The sequence below is a fragment of the Aulonocara stuartgranti genome (assembly GCF_965226115.1).
Source record: "Aulonocara stuartgranti genome assembly, chromosome: 10".
Classification (NCBI taxonomy): Eukaryota; Metazoa; Chordata; class Actinopteri; order Cichliformes; family Cichlidae; genus Aulonocara; species Aulonocara stuartgranti.
In genome coordinates, this window is record NC_138946.1 from 30587164 (window position 1) to 30607625 (window position 20462).

At 40.9% G+C, this 20462-nt stretch overlaps 1 protein-coding gene across 1 annotated transcript; it reads left to right on the top strand.

The window, feature by feature from the left end:
* The first annotated feature begins 10425 nt into the window (after nt 1-10425).
* Nucleotides 10426-15547, top strand: msantd2 (Myb/SANT DNA binding domain containing 2). Its single transcript, XM_082549015.1, has 4 exons — nt 10426-11028; nt 13467-13722; nt 13813-13876; nt 13999-15547. Exons 1-4 carry the CDS (start codon nt 10498-10500, stop codon nt 14918-14920), a joined length of 1773 nt encoding a protein of 590 aa, XP_082405141.1. The 5' UTR covers nt 10426-10497; the 3' UTR covers nt 14921-15547.
* Nucleotides 15548-20462: the final 4915 nt, after the last annotated feature.

The following is a 20462-nucleotide window of genomic DNA, read 5'->3' on the forward strand; positions in this document are numbered from 1 at the left end:
CTAAATTTGGCTCAATGCTTACATATATGTGTAAAAAGAAAATGTACGAGCTGTGATAACTGTTTCTGATAAACAAAGAGTAGACTGATATATTAAATATTCCTTTATTGGGTGAGAAAATCAGACCATGTCATAACTGCTTTAGGTCATACAGAATAGATATCAGAGCCTTAAACAGGCTCGGACTCAGTTTGACTGCTTTCACTACCATCTGGAATGTCCTCATCCTTCGTCTGTTTGGGTTCACCATCTTTTCTGGATTCATAAACCTCATCTTCATACATCTGATCACTCTGTGTTTGTTGATCCATTGTCGCGGGATTTAGTATTTTTATCAATCTGTGCTTTTCAACCTTCCCGGTTTTTGGGAAATAGATCAAATATGCTGGACTATTTTTGTCATATCCCAAGAAAACACCTTTGTCGCATCTTGGATCCAGCTTTCCCCTATTTTGTTTATAAGCATAGCACAATGATCCGAATTTTTTCATTCTAGAAAGATCAGGTCTTTTTCCAGTTAACATCTTATACGCTGTCTGACCTGTGCGTTTGTTAAAACATCGGTTCCTAATCACTCCCGCGGTTTGTACTGCATATGGCCATAAAGACTTTGGCAATTCGCTCTCAACTAACATGCATCTCGCCATGTCAAAAAGTGTACGCCAGTTCCTCTCTGCTGTTCGGTTTTGATGAGGCGAATATGGCGCCGAAGTTTCCTGCCTAATGCCGTGTCTACTTAATAAATCTCTGAACTGACTGCTTGTAAATTCAGTTCCATTATCAGAACGAATGCACTTGATTTTCCCATATGACGCCACATCTGCAATAAATCTTTCAGTTGCTTGAGTTGTATCACTTTTGTGTTTCAGATTATATACAAATGTTGCACCTGAATAATCATCAACAAACGACAAAACAAACTTAAACCCTTCTTTAGAGTTTGGCGTAATCGGACCAGCCAAATCCGTATGTACCAACTCTAATGCTGCCCTGGCCTTTTCATCCGGTTCTCGGTTCCTAGTTTGAATAAACTTCCCTTGTATACAGGCTTCACATTGCATATTTTTGTTGATTTTACCCTTAATTTCCATTCCATCAACGACATTTTGCAGATTTTGAACATCCTCATAATTACAGTGTCCTAGGATTTCATGCCACGTTTGCATATCAAAACATCCATTACATTTATCTTCAAACTCTTGCACAGTGTTTATAAAGAACAGTCTCTCGTGTTCATATATAGGGAATTTTGTTCCATCAACATGTTTAAGAAAACTGTCCCCGTGTTTGAAAACCACAGTGGCTCCGTTACTAGTAGCTGCTTTTACTGACAAAATGTCCTGTGGGAACGATGGAATGTAGAGTGCTTGTTTCAATGTTACCTTGTGGCTGCGTCCTTTACTGTCGATCATACTTATCTCAGCATCTCCTCGCCGCTTTGCAGCTCCTCTGCTCCGCCTTCCGTCAGCCAACTCTACACAATGAGCCTCGGGTTGAAATGTGTCATCAAAAGTCTTAAAACTCTCGATCTTCGTGAAGATATGTGACGTCGCTCCCGTATCCACCAATAGCTGGTTATTCAGCATCTCTTGGCCGCCGTCCGGGACCCTCTGGGGTTTGGAGCCCGTCTTGAACGCGTAGTCCTTCTCCACGACCCCTCTCGCTTCATCCCGTCTTAGCTTCCTTCTACAGGTCGCATCTTTGTGTGTACTACTCCGGCAAAAACTGCACCATACTCTAGATCGGCACGTTCTTGCAGTGTGTCCCTTTAGTCGAAAATTTAAAACACACAATCTCATTATTCTTTGATCTTCGGTCATCTGCTCGCCATGAAGTAGAATCCTGGTCTGATTGCACTTTTGTCCTCATTACGTTGTCATTAGTTATAGCCACACGCATTCGCTCAGTTTCTTCATAACTTCTGAGTTTTACTTTAAAATCTGAAAATGTGATTTTTGCTTCACTCTGTGTAACGTGCACAATCAGGGGTTTAAACGTCTCTGGTAGACCTTTCATTATCATTGCGATCAGAAGTCCATCAGTTAGTGACTCACCCGCATTTTTTAACGCTGTGATAATTGCTTCTGCTCGGATAATATAGTCCGTCACACTTTCATTCTTTTCATTTGTGAGAGAAGTGAGTTCGGTGTACAGACTTATGATCCTTGGCTTGCCCACTCCTGCATAATGACCTCTCAAAATTTTTAGGGCCTTCCGTCCGTCATCAACTGCATCTCTCATAACTAACGATAAACTTTTGTCATCCAGAAATTGTATCAACTCTGCATATGCTTCTGCATTTTTGTCATCATCTTCACCATCGGCTTCTTCATCACCCTCAGCCTTTAAGATGACATCTTTCAAACCTTGTAGTCTGAGATGACCAAGGAACTTCGTTTCCCATATCTCATATTTCCTTTCATCTCCATCAAATTGCAAACGGGAATATCGACTGCCCGACTCTGCCGTGCGTCTGCTCATGATGCACAAAAACGCTTACTCACTCAATCGTGCCAAACTTTTAACACCTGCCGGTAACTTGCGCAGCGGAAGCGTGCTGGGCCCATAACCTGTTAGCAGAGCTGCTCTGGGCCACGTCATGGCATAATATTTTTGAGGGAGAATAAAAAGTCAACACACATATCTTATTTCTGATGGAGGACTCTGCCACTACACTTCTCCAGTCCATTCAAAGTCGTTGCATGGTGAGACATGGATAGGAAGTGGGCGGAGCCTTTTACCGTCATTTTATTGTGACGCAAAGTACAAACACCTGTGGACACACAATCCAACAGAAACGTTTCCAGCGGTGAGTATCATGGTTGCTAGGCAACCTGAGCAGTGCGACGGAGCCTAGACCGTCCCATTTCACAAGCCTCTCACTTCCGACCTTAGCGGTCTTTGAGTACGCGGCCCTTGTGGACTGCTAAGGCTGCGTATTTTAAGGCTGCAGACCCTGAATTGGGATACAGCCACAGAGACAGAACACCAAACCATGATAACCGAAACATGGGAAAATAATAATCAAAACTGTACACTAAGAAAGCAGAACAACAAAGCATGGAGCAGCAAAAAACCAAAACACAGACAGCAATAAATACAAAACACACAGTGAAGGGAAAGGGTGAACACAAGACCCAGGGAACACAGATAAACGTGAAGGCAAGAGGACCTAAAACAGTGAATAAAAAATAACCACAAACTCAAAATGCTGGGTCGAGAGACCCAGGACCATGACACCTAAATGCATTGAGTTGCCACTATGTGATTGCCCAATTAGTGAGTAGTTAACAAGCAGTTCGAGGTGTACCCAATAAAGGTCACTCTTTTTTACATTTGTTTTAGAATTGCAATATCCTCTTTACACAGGGCCAGGAAAGCATTTCCCCTTGAAAAATAAGATAATAGAAAACAACCTATATTTGTATTCACTCAGGTTCTCTTCATCTAATCTGATAACAGATAAATGAGAGAACAAACCAAAAAATAAATAACTTATCAGTCAAATACTTTTTCATACCACTTTGTAAGTACGTAACTGTATTTACTTAGTATAACTGTGAATAATTACACAAAACCTTAGTGTTTCATATAAAAGCAAAGCTTCATATGTCTTCTTTCCAACAAGGTAAAGCAGGCTTTTATTACAATTAAGTTCAACATACAGTGGTTCATTTGGTGTGGTCATTTTGGAACATTTACCAGTTATCTAACCCACATGTGAATTGGAAGGACTGTGTAAGAATTGGCGGGACAACTACACACAAGCCTCATTATTATTCACACATGTGTGAATATTCATGAGGTCCTGCTATTACACACGCTACCACCAGGGACACTCTTGGTGATACACAGATTTAACACAAAATCAAGTTTATATGTATTAAACCGACATCTTGATTTTTTTGTTTTTTTAGGGTTAGTGGACCAATAGAAACCACTCTACGTTGTTAGATTTCAGTCAAAATTAGCAGGACACCGCCTCTGTCCTGTTAATTCAAAATGTCCTTCTAGTGTGGTGTGTATTCAGACGAAATGTCCAGCTAATACATGTTTACCAACGCACACACACACACACACACACACACACACACACACACACACACACACTCACAGCCAAGCACTGGACAGATGGCAGAGCTGGACTGAATGACCTGCAGTCCCTGAAGAAAGCCAATCAAACACTGTCACAGAGAAGATGAAGTAAATAATGCCACAATCAATCAATGGGGCCATGAAATAACCAATTATATACTCAAAATCCAATAAAAATTCTTGTTCACTGCCCTCTAACTGCTGTGTCATGTTACACATTGCCCTCTGGGTGCAGTAGTGAGGATCAGCAGAAAAGGCACTCTGTCCCTATGTTTGTTACTCTGTTTATTTGGTGCTGTGATGTTTTTCACAAATATAGAATATAAAATCTTGAAGTAGATACTGCATAAGATCTAAAAATGACTTCAGTTTTACCTTTGACATTCATTTGCCCATAATGAAGTATAACATTGTTACAGTGGATACATAGACTGTCTGTGTAACATATCTGTCATTAATTACTGAAACTAACTGGTGAGATTTTTTGGCATAAAGGAAAACCACTTTAGGTAACACTTGATCCACTGAGAAAGAACGTGTAGATAAAATTTGTACCATTTTTTTAATCATTTTCATCAGTGACATAAAATATAAAGGAGATTGTCATTGAGACAAACTAAGCAAATCAACAAATCCATAAAATTATATCAGAGGGTTCCAACTTCGGGTGCCAATATACAGTGGGGCAAAAAAGTACTTAGTCAGCCACCGATTGTGCAAGTTCCCCCACTTAAAATGATGACAGAGGTCAGTAATTTGCACCAGAGGTACACTTCAACTGTGAGAGACAGAATGTGAAAGAAAAATCCATGAATCCACATGGTAGGATTTGTAAAGAATTTATTCGTAAATTAGGGTGGAAAATAAGTATTTGGTCACCTCAAACAAGGAAAATCTCTGGCTCTCACAGACCTGTAACGTCTTCTGTAAGAAGCTTTTCTGTCCCCCACTCGTTACCTGTATGAATGGCACCTGTTTGAACTCATCATCTGTATAAAAGACACCTGTCCACAGCCTCAAACAGTCAGACTCCAAACTCCGCCATGGCCAAGACCAAAGAGCTTTCGAAGGACACCAGGAAAAGTATTGTAGACCTGCACCAGACTGGGAAGAGTGAATCTACAATAGGCAAGCAGCTTGGTGTGAAAAAATCAACTGTGGGAGCAATCATCAGAAAATGGAAGACATACAAGACCACTGATAATCTCCCTCCATCTGGGGCTCCACGCAAGATCTCATCCCGTGGGGTCAAAATGATCATGAGAACGGTGAGCAAAGATCCCAGAACCACACGGGGGGACCTGGTGAATGACCTGCAGAAACCTGGGACCAAAGTAACAAAGGTCACCATCAGTAACACACTACAACGGCAGGGAATCAAATTCCGCAGTGCCAGACGTGTTCCGCTGCTGAAGCCAGTGCATGTCCAGGCCCGTCTGAAGTTTGCCAGAGAGCACATGGATGATACAGCAGAGGATTGGGAGAATGTCATGTGGTCAGATGAAACCAAAGTAGAACTTTTTGGTATAAACTCAACTCGTCGTGTTTGGAGGAAGAAGAATACTGAGTTGCATCCCAAGAACACCATACCTACTGTGAAGCATGGGGGTGGAAACATCATGCTATGGGGCTGTTTTTCTGCCAAGGGGACAGGACGACTGATCCGTGTTAAGGACAGAATGAATGGGGCCATGTATCGTGAGATTTTGAGCCAAAACCTCCTTCCATCAGTGAGAACTTTGAAGATGACACGAGGCTGGGTCTTCCAACATGACAATGATCCAAAACACACCGCTCGGGCAACAAAGGAGTGGCTCCGTAAGAAGCATTTGAAAGTCCTGGAGTGGCCTAGCCAGTCTCCAGACCTCAACCCCATAGAAAATCTGTGGCGGGAGTTGAAAGTCCGTGTTGCTCGGCGACAGCCCCAAAACATCACTGCTCTCGAGAAGATCTGCATGGAGGAATGGGCCAAAATACCAGCTACTGTGTGTGCAAACCTGGTAAAGACCTATAGTAAACGTTTGACCTCTGTTATTGCCAACAAAGGTTATGTTACAAAGTATTGAGTTGTATTTTTGTTATTGACCAAATACTTATTTTCCACCCTGATTTACGAATAAATTCTTTACAAATCCTACCATGTGGATTCATGGATTTTTTTTTCACATTCTGTCTCTCACAGTTGAAGTGTACCTCTGGTGCAAATTACTGACCTCTGTCATCGTTTTAAGTGGGGGAACTTGCACAATCGGTGGCTGACTAAATACTTTTTTGCCCCACTGTAAAACCTTATCTCAAAGAGTGACTGTTGGAATCTAAACCTCTAACACAGGGTGTGCTGTTGCCATACCAAGATCTAAAATGCTTTCAAGCCTTCAGAAAATAGATGTGCATGCACATGAGTCTTGTAGGAGATTTCATTTCTCCAAATTATTCAAACCATGTGTACAGATCTCGAAAGACAGTTTGCACAGGACACACTTCCCAGGAAAAATGTTTAGTGTCAAAGTCTGTGTGAATACAGTCAAAGGATATTGTAAAAATGTGACCTGCTTTGGAGATGTGAAGAAACAGACCATAACAGCTAAACTAAAGTTTAAATTTCAGTTTTAAAAAAATCACTATTGTGTTTTCACTTTTTGCTACTGAGACCATTTTAGTCTGCTGTATTAAACTCTTTTCCAAACCTTGGTGACTATATTTACAAACTGAACTGAAAATGAGCAAAAGTCTCTGTGATGTGTTTTATTGTCAGTTTATGCTGGGACAAACACTTCCTGAATGGGAAATATAGTTTTGCATTGGATCAAATTGGACTCTGCACCTTATTAACTTCATGTTCACAAGATACTTGAAATATTAATGTAATTTTAAAACTGATAAGGTTTATTGTATAGTACTTATCAAAACCAGCAAATCAGTTAAAAAAGGCTAATAAAGACATGTGGAATGTCAAAATAAGATACAATGTGATTATTATAGTGATGAACAACTTAAAATTAACATAAAAATCTAAAAGAACTGAATGTTGTTAACCAAAGAATATCAAAAAATTTATTTTTTAAAGAACAAAAAAAAGCGTATAATATGAATGAGTCTTTAATAAAGATTTAAAAGCAGACACTGATGACATGTGTCAGAGTTTTTTTGTTAAACACTACAGCCAACACAAAGTCCTAGAAGGCTTGTTACTCTTACTCTCTTACTTTCAGCAACAGCCTATTTGTTTACTCGGCTTATTACACCCCAATTTAGTCGCTCTAACGCACTGGGACGGATGATGATCACACATCGCCTCTTTGTCTACTGCAGCAAATTGACACTGAGAATTCAATCAACTTGGTGAACAGCCAATTTAGATAAGCTCAAAAGTGCACATTTTGGTTTAACAGGTGGTGCTTTATTTCAAAATGACCCGGTTCTCTGTTCGCTTTGCTGGTTGAGCTCCCAGATCGCACCCAATCTGTCTTCCTTAGCCTCCTATCGGAATCCTGGACAAGCCCCCAATTGTAAATATCAACACTTCACCGAGTTCTTTTGATTCCTCAGAGGCATCCGATGGAAGACAAAACACTGCTCAGTAGAAAATTTAACACTTTATTACTTCTAGAAGGGAGATGCCTCCTGCATGACACATTGTCGCGGATCTCAAAATGGTGGTGGCATAGCATTATTGAGGCACTGCAAATTATTTAATCCCAACACCAATCAGCATCTCCAGAATTGATGAAGTCACTAAGGAAGCTGCGACTCCTCTAAATATATTTCATCACGGGCCACGTACAGCTGATTTTGGCCTTCCATGAGTCAGACCAGTGAAACTGCACATTTAATCCCTATGATTAATTAGTATAAGAAAAAAAGTGTAATTTTAACAATGCATGCATTTTTTTTCTGCATGATGAAATAAATGTGTCAGACTGGCTCTACGGGCTTAAATTGTAAGAAGAAAATGTTTAAAATTTACTTCTGGTAGCTCTTTGCCCAGACTGTCTTGTAATTACGAAACAGAAAATTGTTTGTTTCACAGAAAAAGTCCAATTTTTTCTACTACAGTCCCATTATTTAAAAAAACAAAACAAAAAAACTGTGAAAAATCTTTTCTGTTATTTAATTGTCTATCACTTACTTTACTACTTTAGTGTAGTATGAATGAAGCCTTGTGCAGGTCAATTAAGTCACAGTTAAAAATCTTATATTTATGCTCTCCTTTACTCCCAAAGCCATTCAGTAAGGCTAAATTAGAGTGTTTGCTCGGCCACTTCTGCTTCCTGTGGCCTTATGTTTGACACAGCTAGTCTAACAGCCAGGGGACTGGATCTATCAGCTGTGTTTGAGCTGTTTTTGATGTCTAGATCATTTTTAACAGAATTGTTATCTTTTATCATTTTTGTAAGTATTATTGCTGACTGTTTAGTACCGACCATACAAGTGCGTGCATTTGTTTTAACTGAATGTTTTTTTAGTTTATCTGATATGTGCATTTGCAGCTGTAGGTAATATCCTCCTGAAAAACAGCCTATTCATTTATGTCCTCTGAAATGGAGATTTGTTTTTGGTCTTTATCTTTTAACTTATGAGTCCTGATGTACTAAATAGAGGACATCCTGGGCTTTCCATTGATATTTCAGGTGTTTGGGTGGCCTCTATTACTTCCAAAGACGAAGGAAATCCCCCAAAAAGTTCAGTGGGAGGGCATGGATGCAAGTTGTTAACCATGCTTGCTAGCTTTAGATGATACCAGCAGTCCATATGGACCAAATGCATTCTTGTCTGGCAGCATAACAAACCCAAACCACTAACACCAAAGAACTAAAACCGTGATATCACCGTGACATCGTGGTCTCTATTTGAGGGCCATTTCCTTCTTAAATAATACAAGTTAAAATAATTGATGACTAGCAGGTTCTTTCACACTTCACGCCGTGAACCACCATGCACACTTCAGCATTCATTGGTCTAGGTGTAGACTGCTGGTGCTGCTTCCATACACTGCACATTCATAATATTGTCAATCCAAACACGTTATGTATTAATTATGTTTCTGTGTGAAATCCCAGAAGAAGAAAAAACCCTATACAAGGTGAAGGTCTATTAGTCTATTAATTTATGTTGTGGGGTTGGGTGTTGATACTGGAGTGCAAAAATACTGATGGAAGATGGACAAGGAAAGGTCAAAGCCATCAGATCCTCAGTTTAGAAAAAAAGAGAAAAGAAGAGGAGAAACAAGCAAAAGATACAGGTAAGCAGATGTGTCTTTGGATAACGGCAGGTATTTTGTATCCTGAAAAAAGATAACATAACATTTATTAGTAGGGATTGGGAAAACTGTAACAGACTGTAGACAGCATAATATTAATTAGCCATTAATTGGAAGATGTGTAATGTTGATTTGTCTGCTATTCTCAATGTATGATGGCTGTTTGTTAACCATTTGCATGCTCTACTCTCTCTCTCTCTCTCTCTCACACACACACACACACACACACACACACACACACACACACACACACACTATCTAAAATATTTATCTGGTTAAATTCAGTATGGTGTACAGTATAATGTACAATCTTTAATGTGTGTGTGTGTGTGTGTGTGTGTGTGTGTGTTGGTGGAGGGGAGAGAGGGAGTGCTCGCCCAGGGCACCAAACAGGCCAGGACCGCCCCTGCTTGTTATTAATCTCTGGCTCTCTTCCACAGCATGTGGAAGAGAGCTGTCTTCCTTCTGTCCTCCCAACCGGTCCGGCAGATGGCCGCGCTCCCCGAGCCTGGTTCTGCCGGAGGTTTCTTCCTGTTAAAAGGGAGTTTTTCCTTCCCACTGTTCCCAAAGTGTTTGCTCATAGGGGGTCATATGATTGTTGGGTTTTTCCTCTGTATGTATTATCATAGGGTCAACCTTACAATATAAAGTGCCTTGAGGCGACTGTTGTTGTGATTTGGCGCTGTAAAAATCGAATTGAATTGAACTGAACTGGTCTCATATTTGACGATTATTATTCTTACTGTTATGCGACGGTGGTTCAGGGGGTTGGGAACCTCATCTGTAACTAGAAAGTTGCCGGTTCGATCCCCCTCTGTCCTGGTTGTTGTGTCCTTGGGCAAGACACTTTATCCTACTGGCGTTGGCCAGAGGGGCCGATGGCGCGATATGGCAGCCTCACTTCTGTCAGTCTGCCCGAGGGCAGCTGTGGCTACAACTGTAGCTTGCCTCCACCAGTGTGTGAATGTGAGAGTGAATGAATAGTGGTATTGTAAAGCGCTATATAAATGCAATCCATCATTTTTTTTTCATCTTTCCATCAAATGTGGATATTTTGCTTGTAAATCCTGTTGGATATCATTTTTTATTAATTGTAGTTCTTCATCAGTGAGATAGCAACACAAATGCAATAACTGAGTGCAATGAGAAACTGGTTTAGACTACATAATCCCTCCAGGATCCACGCCGTGCTTTTTTCCAAGCCGAACGTCACTTTCCCTCCCCTTAGCAACAGAGGCAACATGGCGGCGTCCAGTAACACAGAGCATTCTCCAGAGATATCGACGCCGTTAAAGGTACCGAAAACCGAGGTGCCATCCCCTGAATCGGAGGATTTGAGTGACAGTAATCAATATCACTCTAATCCCTCGACGCCAAACCGCTTCTCGCCTTTGAACGTGAGCTCGGGGGCTGCGGGCCGGAACACGGCCTCATCCTCCTCCAACAGCTTCACGGCTTGCCGAGGGATGTCGTGGACGCCCTCCGAGACAAACGCCCTCATCGCGGTGTGGGGTAACGAGAGGCTGACAGAGGCGAGGATGCAGCAGCTGGAGGTCGCCGGCACCGTGTTCTCTGGTAAGGCCCCCGGTCCTGCCATGTACGAACGGGTGTCCAGAGCCTTGTCGGAGCTGGGATACGAGAGGACCCCGTCCCAGTGCAGGGAGAGGATGAAGGTAAATGAGCTTCAGAGGATGCAACAATAGCTTTAACATCACATACTAACCCCCCATCACCAGCACCTGGACCTGTAGCTGTGACACTGAGGTGGAGCTGCTACCTGTTAATCTACAGTGTGGCTCACACGCAGATAAACAAGTTCAATCATATTTTAACGTGTTGTTTCTGCGCTCTGTGGACATGGCTGCACTCATCCCGCCTCCCTCACATGTACAGGAGGCTAATTGCGGCTGTCATGCCTGTTATTGTGCATCTTCTGTTTATAACCACTTCAATTATCAGAAATGATATCCTTTATTAGAGTGAAGTCAGTTCCCTTTGATTTATTCATCTGACTTCCTGTAACAGACACACAGATGAATGTTGCACACAAGTCATTAGAAAGGTCCTTAACACTTTATAATGATCATCACTCATATATGTTAAATAGAAACTCAGTCAAGTGTTATATTACTGTTAACAAACTGTAAAGTGATAATAATATTTTCCAGTTATTAATATTGCAATTTATATTGATTCATGTCATTAGTTTATTCAATCAAATTTTATTTGCACCATCTGCTGCACCATTATTAAATGTTATTGTTGTGTCATTACTGAGATTAACATACTGGACAAGCTGCCGCTGGCTCTGCTTTAAACTGCTCTGAGATCAGCTTCCATCTATGCTTTGTGTGGCTACCATTAGGAAGTAAACAAGCCCTCCTCATCATCACAGATGGGCTTATTCTTGTTAAGCACCTTGGCCAACATGTGTGATAAGCAAAACTTTGCATAACTAGACAGGAAGTCAGCTCCTGCCATGCTCAGTTTAATAAAACAGCGGTTCACTTGTGGCCATTCCAGGCTCCAGTTGCCTAAGTGACCCTCTAATGTATTTACTAGCAGGTCATATGTCAATCAACGGTATTCTTCACTCTCACTGGTTGTCTCTTCAGTCGCTCGCCTGAAAGTTGAACACGGGTCCCACCAACTTTGCATCACATGCAGTTATTTCACCCATGGAGACTTGAAGTCGCCAAAATATATCATTCACTTTCTAGAGTCTCTGGGTACCCACTTTACTGTGAATCGTGCGTATGGAAATTAATGCTGTTCTCAGATTGGTTGTTCTAGGGTACTTACATTCAGTCAGACTCATTCAAACAAAAGTAAATTTCTATTTTTGGAAAGCTGCAGGGAACTCTAGTTTTCTGGACAGGTTTTTGTCCATGTTAACATGGCCTGTGGGAACACTCTAGTAGAACCCAATGGATTTATCGGCAGGTAGATGTTAACAGCAAATGTTTTTATAATTATTATTATTTCTTGAAACAGCAAATGTTAGCTGTTTGCTAATATTTGCAGTCTTTAAAAAGGCAAAAAGAAAAAAGTCAATTTAAAAAGAAAAGAGACAGAGACACGTCCTTCAAATCTGAGCGTTGGTGTTGTATAGTTTGTCCACCAGATGGCACTGTAGAACTTCCCTGTTTGTAAACACCTATTTGGAAGACAGCCAGCTGTTTGGAACAGGGCAGAGTGTAAATGAGTAAACAAATGATTCCGTATAACAAAGTCAGTTTATGTTTTGTGTGTATGAAAGAAGAAAATATATGGTGTATATATATATATATAATATATATATATGGTGGTATACCGGCATATTGGATTTTTAAATAATGAAATTGTATTGGGTTTTCGACTGCTACAGTGCAATCATAATCGCAGGGTTTTTTGTTTTTCACAGATACATTTAAAGCGCTAACCTTTTTGTCCGTTTACATACACAGTGATTTTGATTTGTTGACGTAAACACATACATCACATTGGTATGCGATAAAAACCTGATAAAGTGGATGCAGGCAGTGTCGTTCAAATTTCGATGTAATCTCCATTTAAATGGTGGTGCTGGATTTTTTCTTTTTGGTTTCATTTCAGTTCAAAATGTTGATGTTTCATCATCAAAAGTGCTGTTTTGCATTGTTTTGTTTTTGTTGTTGTTTCGGCATATGATAAGATCTGTCTCTGCCTTGGAGACCGATGAGGGCTGACCGTGTTGTGGCTGGATTAGGCATCTTGCTGAGGGTAGGAGAGGCAGGTGGTGAAGGAGGCAGCTAGGTATGAGCTGCACCTTTCAGGGCCAGGCATAGGTGTAACCAGCACCACAGCATTTGTCATCACAGTGTTGTGAATTAACTTAAAGAGCAGTAAAAAGTGTGATTTCTTAAATAAACGTGTACTTATTGTTCTGTGCATTTAACCAAACTAGATTATTCATTACCCTTAAAGCAACAGGTGGTGTTTTAAGAATGCATTTAGGAGAATTAATTGCTACACAGATACAAAAAACTTACCTACTGACTATGTCAGCTTTTGGTAACAATGTAAAGAAGCGTAAAAATTGTAAAAATGTTCTTAATTGTGAAAGATGTGTTCATCCTCCTTTTACAAACAGACGCTGCGGCGCTGCTACAGCCGTGTGAAGGAGCACGGCATCGGTAAAAGGAAGAGCAGCTACACTATCGAGCAGCTGGAGAAGGTGTTCGGTCAGGGAGGCTGGGACTCCCAGAGCTGTGCCCCTGTGCTCATCAACAGCAGTGGGCTGTATCAGGAGATGGAGTCTGATGGTAGCACCCTGGAAGACTTCTCACAGGAGGACTGGTGCAACCAGGTGCTGGACTCGGCATTCCAGGAGGGAGACATGGAGACCGGTGAGTTTGGTGTTAGCTAGCGGATGACATCCAAAAAATATACGACACAGCAGGTGGTTTTGAACTCAGATTTGTGCTTTTTCCTACCAGACGAAATCCAGTTGCCTAAACACAGAGTCCTACAGATCCAAGCGGAGCTGTCAGAACAAACACAGTAAGTCAACGAGAATCAAGACTTATCCATCCTTGTAAATGCAACTCAGATTATGTTGGTGTTTATAAAATCTGCATAACCTCTCAAAAGCTGACATCACTGCTTTTTGATATTACACACAGAAAAAGGGACACAATGCAGACAGTGATCCATATTCTTGAGTCTGTGCAGCTGAAGTGGGAGCACTTTCAGACGTGGACTGAGTTTTCCCGGCTACACCTCTCCAACAAGCTGGCCATCTTTGCTGTGGGGTACAACACGCGCTGGCGTGAGCACGTGCGTTACCACTATGCTGAAATCAGCTCACAGGTGCCGCTTGGTAAACGGCTGCGTGAGTACTTCAACCCAGAGAAGCCTGAAGGCCGCATCATCATGACCAAAGTTCAGAAGATGAACTGGAAGAATGTCTACTACAAGTTTTTGGACATTACCATCAGCGAGGCGCGTTGCCTTGAGCTGCACATGGAGGTGGACTGGGTCCGTGTGTCCCAGTCAAAGGTGACGAGCTGCAGCAGAGGCACATCCCACTACCTCCTTCCTGGGGACATTCCCAAGGCGTATGGACTATACGCTATTGGCTACGAGGCAGCGTCGCCTTCTCATGGCACTGCTCAGACCTCTTCCCCGGGTGACAGTGAAGACCACAGCTTACCTCAGAGTGGGTTAGAGAATGGGGCTCAAAGCCAGCTTCATGGAGAAGGAGTAGAGCGTGGTGACAGGACTGGGGCTAAAGTCACTTACTGCTACCTGGGCATAGCTGAGGACAGGACCATACAGCAGTGTCTCTTTCAGCACTTTCAGGGCTCTGGCAAACACTATGTCCATGGTGAGCCCTCCGCCGTGACGCGGTTCCTGCAGGAGAACTGTCACAACGCTGGAACGAGTCAGACGGACGAGGCAGGTGAAGACTCACCTGAGCGTTGTGCCATTTACATCAAATTTATTGAGGTGGAGCTGGACTTCCTCTCTGCAGGCTCCCTGGTGGAGTGCCTGGAAACTGCTGTTGGCTATTCCTTAAAATACAACAACAAAGAAACGTTTTAACCACTCCTCACTGTTTCAGATTTGTACTGTTATAACTAACTTATACAGCCAATACGGCAGCAGGAAAGGTGTCTGTAATAAAGCATGGATGTGGAAGTTTTATGATTATCGGCGGATTTTCAAACTATGATCTAGTGAATTGTCTAAAAATTGTGAAAGGTGACCAGGGAGATAAAATGTTGTTTTTTTTTTAAAGGGGACCTGTTCTGCTCTGACTGTAGGACCAGGGCAGCTCTTCAAAAAGGGCCTTGATCTTATACTGGTCCTTGGTGCAGCTCATCCACTGTCAGAAACAAACACCTTTATTCCTCATACCTTCGTCTTACTTTCTCCTGATTGGCTGCCCCTCACAAACAAAAAGTGTGGCACTTCTGTTCTCTCAGCCAGAACTGTGCGCCCACGATGCCCAAATGAAACATTTCCACTCTTACTGGCATCTCTGTGAGGCTGATTATTTAGAGCAGTTTGGTTGACAGCGACAGCTTGCACATGTCACGAATACAACGGTCTACATTTATTTATTTTGTTTGACAAATAAATGCCACAAATGATCATACCTGAAAAAGTTTAATGTGTTTGAAAGTAGAAGTCAAAATTATTGTGTATCACTAAAATATGTGCAGGTGATTTTCTGCAGATGAGTCTGATTTACTTGTTCGTTTGTGTTTCAGTTGCCTCAAGTTGAAATTTTTTTTATCAAGTCTAAAAGGAACAGTATACAATACAGGAAACATAATGTACAGACACGTATGCCTAACCTGTTACAGGGAAAAACAATACAAGAAGTGTGTGTACTGTGTTTTTTAGGCTGAGGTGCACTATTTAAGGATCTGCTGCTTTTCCAGTGTAGATACATATTGCCTCATCAGGGAATGTTTGGTTGGCAAGGTGACTATTGCAGTATGCATCTGTCTACCTCAGTAGGATGTAGCAAAAATGGCAGCAAAAGGACCATAGTGTGTATTTATTCTGAAACTGCCTTTTATTTGACTGTCACAGTGTGGACACGAAAGTGTCTCAGAGTGATTATTGGTGGAGTTATGCCTTAATTTTGCACATGTAAGAGGGCTGCAGGTCGGGATGCTTCGGTTAAAATTTCAGGTCAGAAACGAAGAGTAAATATTAGCAAGATAATCCATCAATGCACCCTTACCTTTCCAAACAATATGCTCTAATAGCACTAAATATTTTTTGACTGATGAATCCAAAAAATTGGCTTTTAAAAAATCAAAAATCTTACAACATGTAAATTTGACTGATTTCCATTAGAGGTCTTCTCACCAGGCATGTTTGCTACCAAGTTTATTTGATATTATTGACAGTAGAACAAAGACTGAACCACTGATTAATGTGTTGTCTCTTTGCCTCATAAATATTTTTCTTGATTGTAATGTTTAGAAATTAAAGACACCATTGGAAAAGTAGTAGTAAAATATAGAAATTCCCTGATATCGTTCTTTAACTGAACCGCCCCTACTGACTGAACTAAGCAGCAGATGCATCATACACCATTTTAACAGGAGTGTAAGACACTGCGCAGTACCTGGAGCATCTCTGTCTGCAGCCATATCCTTGTGGATAATTAGACACTCTTCAGATCATACTGAGAAGTTATTAGCACCTCCCACATTCTGCTTTTTGCAAAACTAAATGGTGCCTGTGTTTGTGAAGTGTGCTCGCTTGCAGGTTTAAACCAGGCACAGCTATAAGACTATAAGCTGAAGAGGGTAACTGATCCTTGACCAATAATCCTTTCTGAACAGGATTTCTGAGGGTATGTGCAATGTGCCAGGAAAGGACTGTGTAGAAAAGAAACAACAGGTAATTCCATTGTGAACTGATGTAAATGAAATGTAATATTCATTTATATATATATAAAGAAAATTCTGGCTTTAGCAACCTTGCAGTGTTCATTTGTTTGGGTATACAGTATATAAAGATGAATATGATATTTTCTATTTTATTGGTTGACACCATGTCCTGTATGTGATTGTTTCAAAGTCACTGTCTTGTATGTTTACATGTTTGAAAAACAATAAAGTGGACACTCACTGTCATTTGCCACACAGTGAGAATGGAGGTTTTGCTGATGTGTGTGTGTGTTGAGCTTTAGGTCAGTACCTTGCGTACACCACACATATGCTATTAGAAGAAAATACTGGTGCTGCTACTGGTGATTCATATTTGAAGAGGTTTGCAGGTATAAAGTGTATGTAAAGACAAAGAATGACAAGGCAATGAGCTCATGCATAAATCTCAAGTATGTTTTCAATGAATAAACAGGGTGAGAGTCTGTCACAGCAATAACATGAACAGATAAACAGAATCACTAGTTAACCTAAACCAGCTGTAGGTGGAAGCTGAAGCACCCAGACACAACTAATCCGGAGAACATACATGGGTTCAAACCAAGGGCCTTCTTTCAGCAAGGCAACAGTGCAACCACTGCAACCTGGGCATCCCTGGACAACTTTCCTTCAGGATGAACTGGAGAAACCCTCTCAGTGCACTTTTTGTTCATCAGGTCAGTGTATTTTGCAATGGAAGGGAAAGTGAAAGCAGTTAGGCATGCTCAGACTAAACATGTCATTCCCCCATGAGGCCAGCAGATGGCCATAGCAAGCTACCACTGCAAAACAACACAGTGTAGGGTACACCTGATGGTAATTTTGCATCCCTGAGAATTGACATGAAGTGTAGCCTGCTTACAAACAGTATAAACATGTGATGACATAAAATTAGTGACACAGGTGTGGACTAAAATGCTGAAGGAGACCAAACAACAACTGACACTGTACTCTATACTTGACGTGTATGCAAAGGGACAATGCCACTGACCTTTTGGAAAGCAGCATTTGAAACTAGGACAAATATCTAGAGATTTTTCAGTGTCCAAATATCTGAAACAATATCGAAATCAGAGCAGTGTTTCATGTTCAAATAATAATAAAGTTACTAATAAAGAGTTGGTTTTTTTTAAATTATCTTTTTAATCTTTTTATGATTTGTGCAGAAAGGCTCCAAATCATCCAGGCCATGACTATGTTTTGACCTGTTACATGACCAAAAACAAACAACATCGCCACCTTTATAGTTATAATCGAATGCATTACGCTTGAGATGTTAGTAATGTTCCTCTTGAACATGAATCTAGTATTGTTTCTCTTTCTGGTTCTTTCCATGGATAGCTGCTAAATGTACTGTTAGGTGTTAGATAGGAATATTTACCCTGTAAAGCCTGAACCATGAAATAATAATAATAATCTATTAAACCTTCGGCCATTTATTTTTAAATTAATTAAATATAAATTTGCATATACAAGTTTTTAATTTGTATCATAATTGTTACACTCTTTCTTTTTTGCAATTTATTGCTTAAAATGTTTTGTGCAATTTATTTAGACCAAAAAAAGTATCAAAAGTCAAACTTTACAAAACTGTATGTATCAAATCTATTAAACTTAAGAGGTCAGATCACTGCAGAATGTATTTGTATCTAAATATATATAATAAACCATTACAGTGGGATTATGTATGAACACATAAAAGATGTTGGACAGTCATATGTTTTTGTGTGTGTGTTCTTCAGGTTCTCTGCAGCACATTCAGTTGAGCAGCTCTTTGCTCCTATTACCAAAGAACAAAACAGAAAATTTGTACCATTCCAAATACTTCCGAACAAATACATACAAAACCTTGACGACATTGGTATAAATCAGTTTTCATGTTGCTTGCTGTTTTATTTCTTTGGGTTTGATTAAGTGTGGAGTGGATTGAGATAGGATATGTACAGGATATGTTTTGATGGGCTTAAAGAAAAACTAAACTGATAACAGGAGGAAGGAAATTTCTTTCATGTCTCGTTATAGGTCGTTAATTGGAGTGAGCAATATGTTTGGCCTCCAGGTGTCAGGTTTGTTTACCGTTTGACCAGCTCCTTGTAGCCGTTCGAGTTAGAAGCCTGGCCAAGAATGCAGCATGAGCCTCACTGATTTTTGCTCCTAAATACAAAACAGCATGTTTTGACAGCTTTTGCCTGAATGCTGTGGATTTGAGCTGGAGGCCCAGATGCAGTTTACAACAACACAACAAAATCTCATCCCCACAAAATTTGGACACTGCTTCTTTAGATTTAATCACGTGAGCAACCCCTGTTCACCTCTCATAATTGAGCAGTCTGCCTGCATTAGCCTCACCCTTGTTGCTGAGGCAACTGGGCAACCTCAGGAAATGAAATAAAGAGATCTGACCACCTCGGAGAGGACAGGTCAGTCTTTCTTTTTGCAACAGGATGGTGAGCTCACCTTGGGAATTCACGTCAAGCCGTGTCGAGTCTGTTTCTCTGCTCTCAGAACCATGCCTCTTCACACATGATAGAACAGGAACTGAAGACTGGAGATTTTAAAGTGGAGGTGAGGGAAAAGGATGGAGCTTTAGATGTGGGAGGTTGAAAACAGGCTGATTGTTAGAAAATCTTGAGCTGTAGTGCAGTTTAAAACTGTTTATGTTCCTATTTGTATTTTTTAAATGAAAATTCAAGGACTCAGTAGTGAAGGAAGTAATGCAGTTTTTTATTTTTTTGTTGTTATTTGCTTTGGTTTATTACATATGAAATCATAGCGTGCCATTGGCTTCTCCAAGCAGTATGGTCATGGTGCTGTCCAGCAAATTCAGACATTGTTGGATGTCTGTATTTGTGACGTTCACTGGCTTGTTCTGGGAAGTTGCTGTGGTCTGCTCTTAGGTCCATCAGCCACTGGTGTTGATGGTGTGACACGTCTTTCTCCCAGATGTTCTTCTTGTATTGCTCATTTCATCTCTGTGTGGGTCTGCCATTGTGCTTCTCTGGTATATCTCTTCAGCCTAGTGGCAAGAGCTGTGAGCCCTGTGCCTGACCATCTCTCCAGTCGCAGTTTTGGATATAATGTTGTACCTTGTTTTCATCCAATACCTGTCTGTCATAACGCCCAGCTGCCCTCAGTTACCAAACTAACATCTTTAGGAGCTTCCCGGAATTTGGTTTCCAGCCTTTTTCTCTATGCTTCTGCACACATCCTTGATTTTATACCCATGTGCTCTAAGATCACAGTCACAGTGCCATATTGGTTTGTTAATTTCAATGACACTGGTAGTAGGAATAGTGCATGTTGCAGAGTCCACAACAGCAGAGATGGGGAGTCGTGCTCTTGGTTGAGTGACTATAGAGGCCGGTATCATCTAGCCCAGGTACATGTGCTCTTCCATCAGGCCTGGCTCAATACATCTATACTGCTCACTATTGTTCCAGCGATTAATAATAATAACAACTAATAACTAATAATTAAAAGCATACTGTAAGGGTTTTGGAAAGACTGATAAGTGATCCAGTTTTTCATTTACTCATCGCCACTTTGTTTGATTCAGCGGCTTGTTATCAGTAACCCACGAAGTCTGAGTAATTATCCAATTCGTTATTAGCAAAGTGTAGAAATGAAGTGAAGAAACACACACACACACACACACACACACACACACACACACACACACATTCGTACACCTGCCC

Bases quoted from the DNA above. Each gene is read 5' to 3' on its own strand.
- msantd2 (XM_082549015.1), top strand. From the start codon at position 10,498: ATGAGAAACTGGTTTAGACTACATAATCCCTCCAGGATCCACGCCGTG. The intron at 13,723-13,812 runs GTGAGTTTGGTG...TTTTCCTACCAG, and splicing joins GGAGGGAGACATGGAGACCG to ACGAAATCCAGTTGCCTAAA. The intron at 13,877-13,998 runs GTAAGTCAACGA...TATTACACACAG, and splicing joins GAGCTGTCAGAACAAACACA to AAAAAGGGACACAATGCAGA.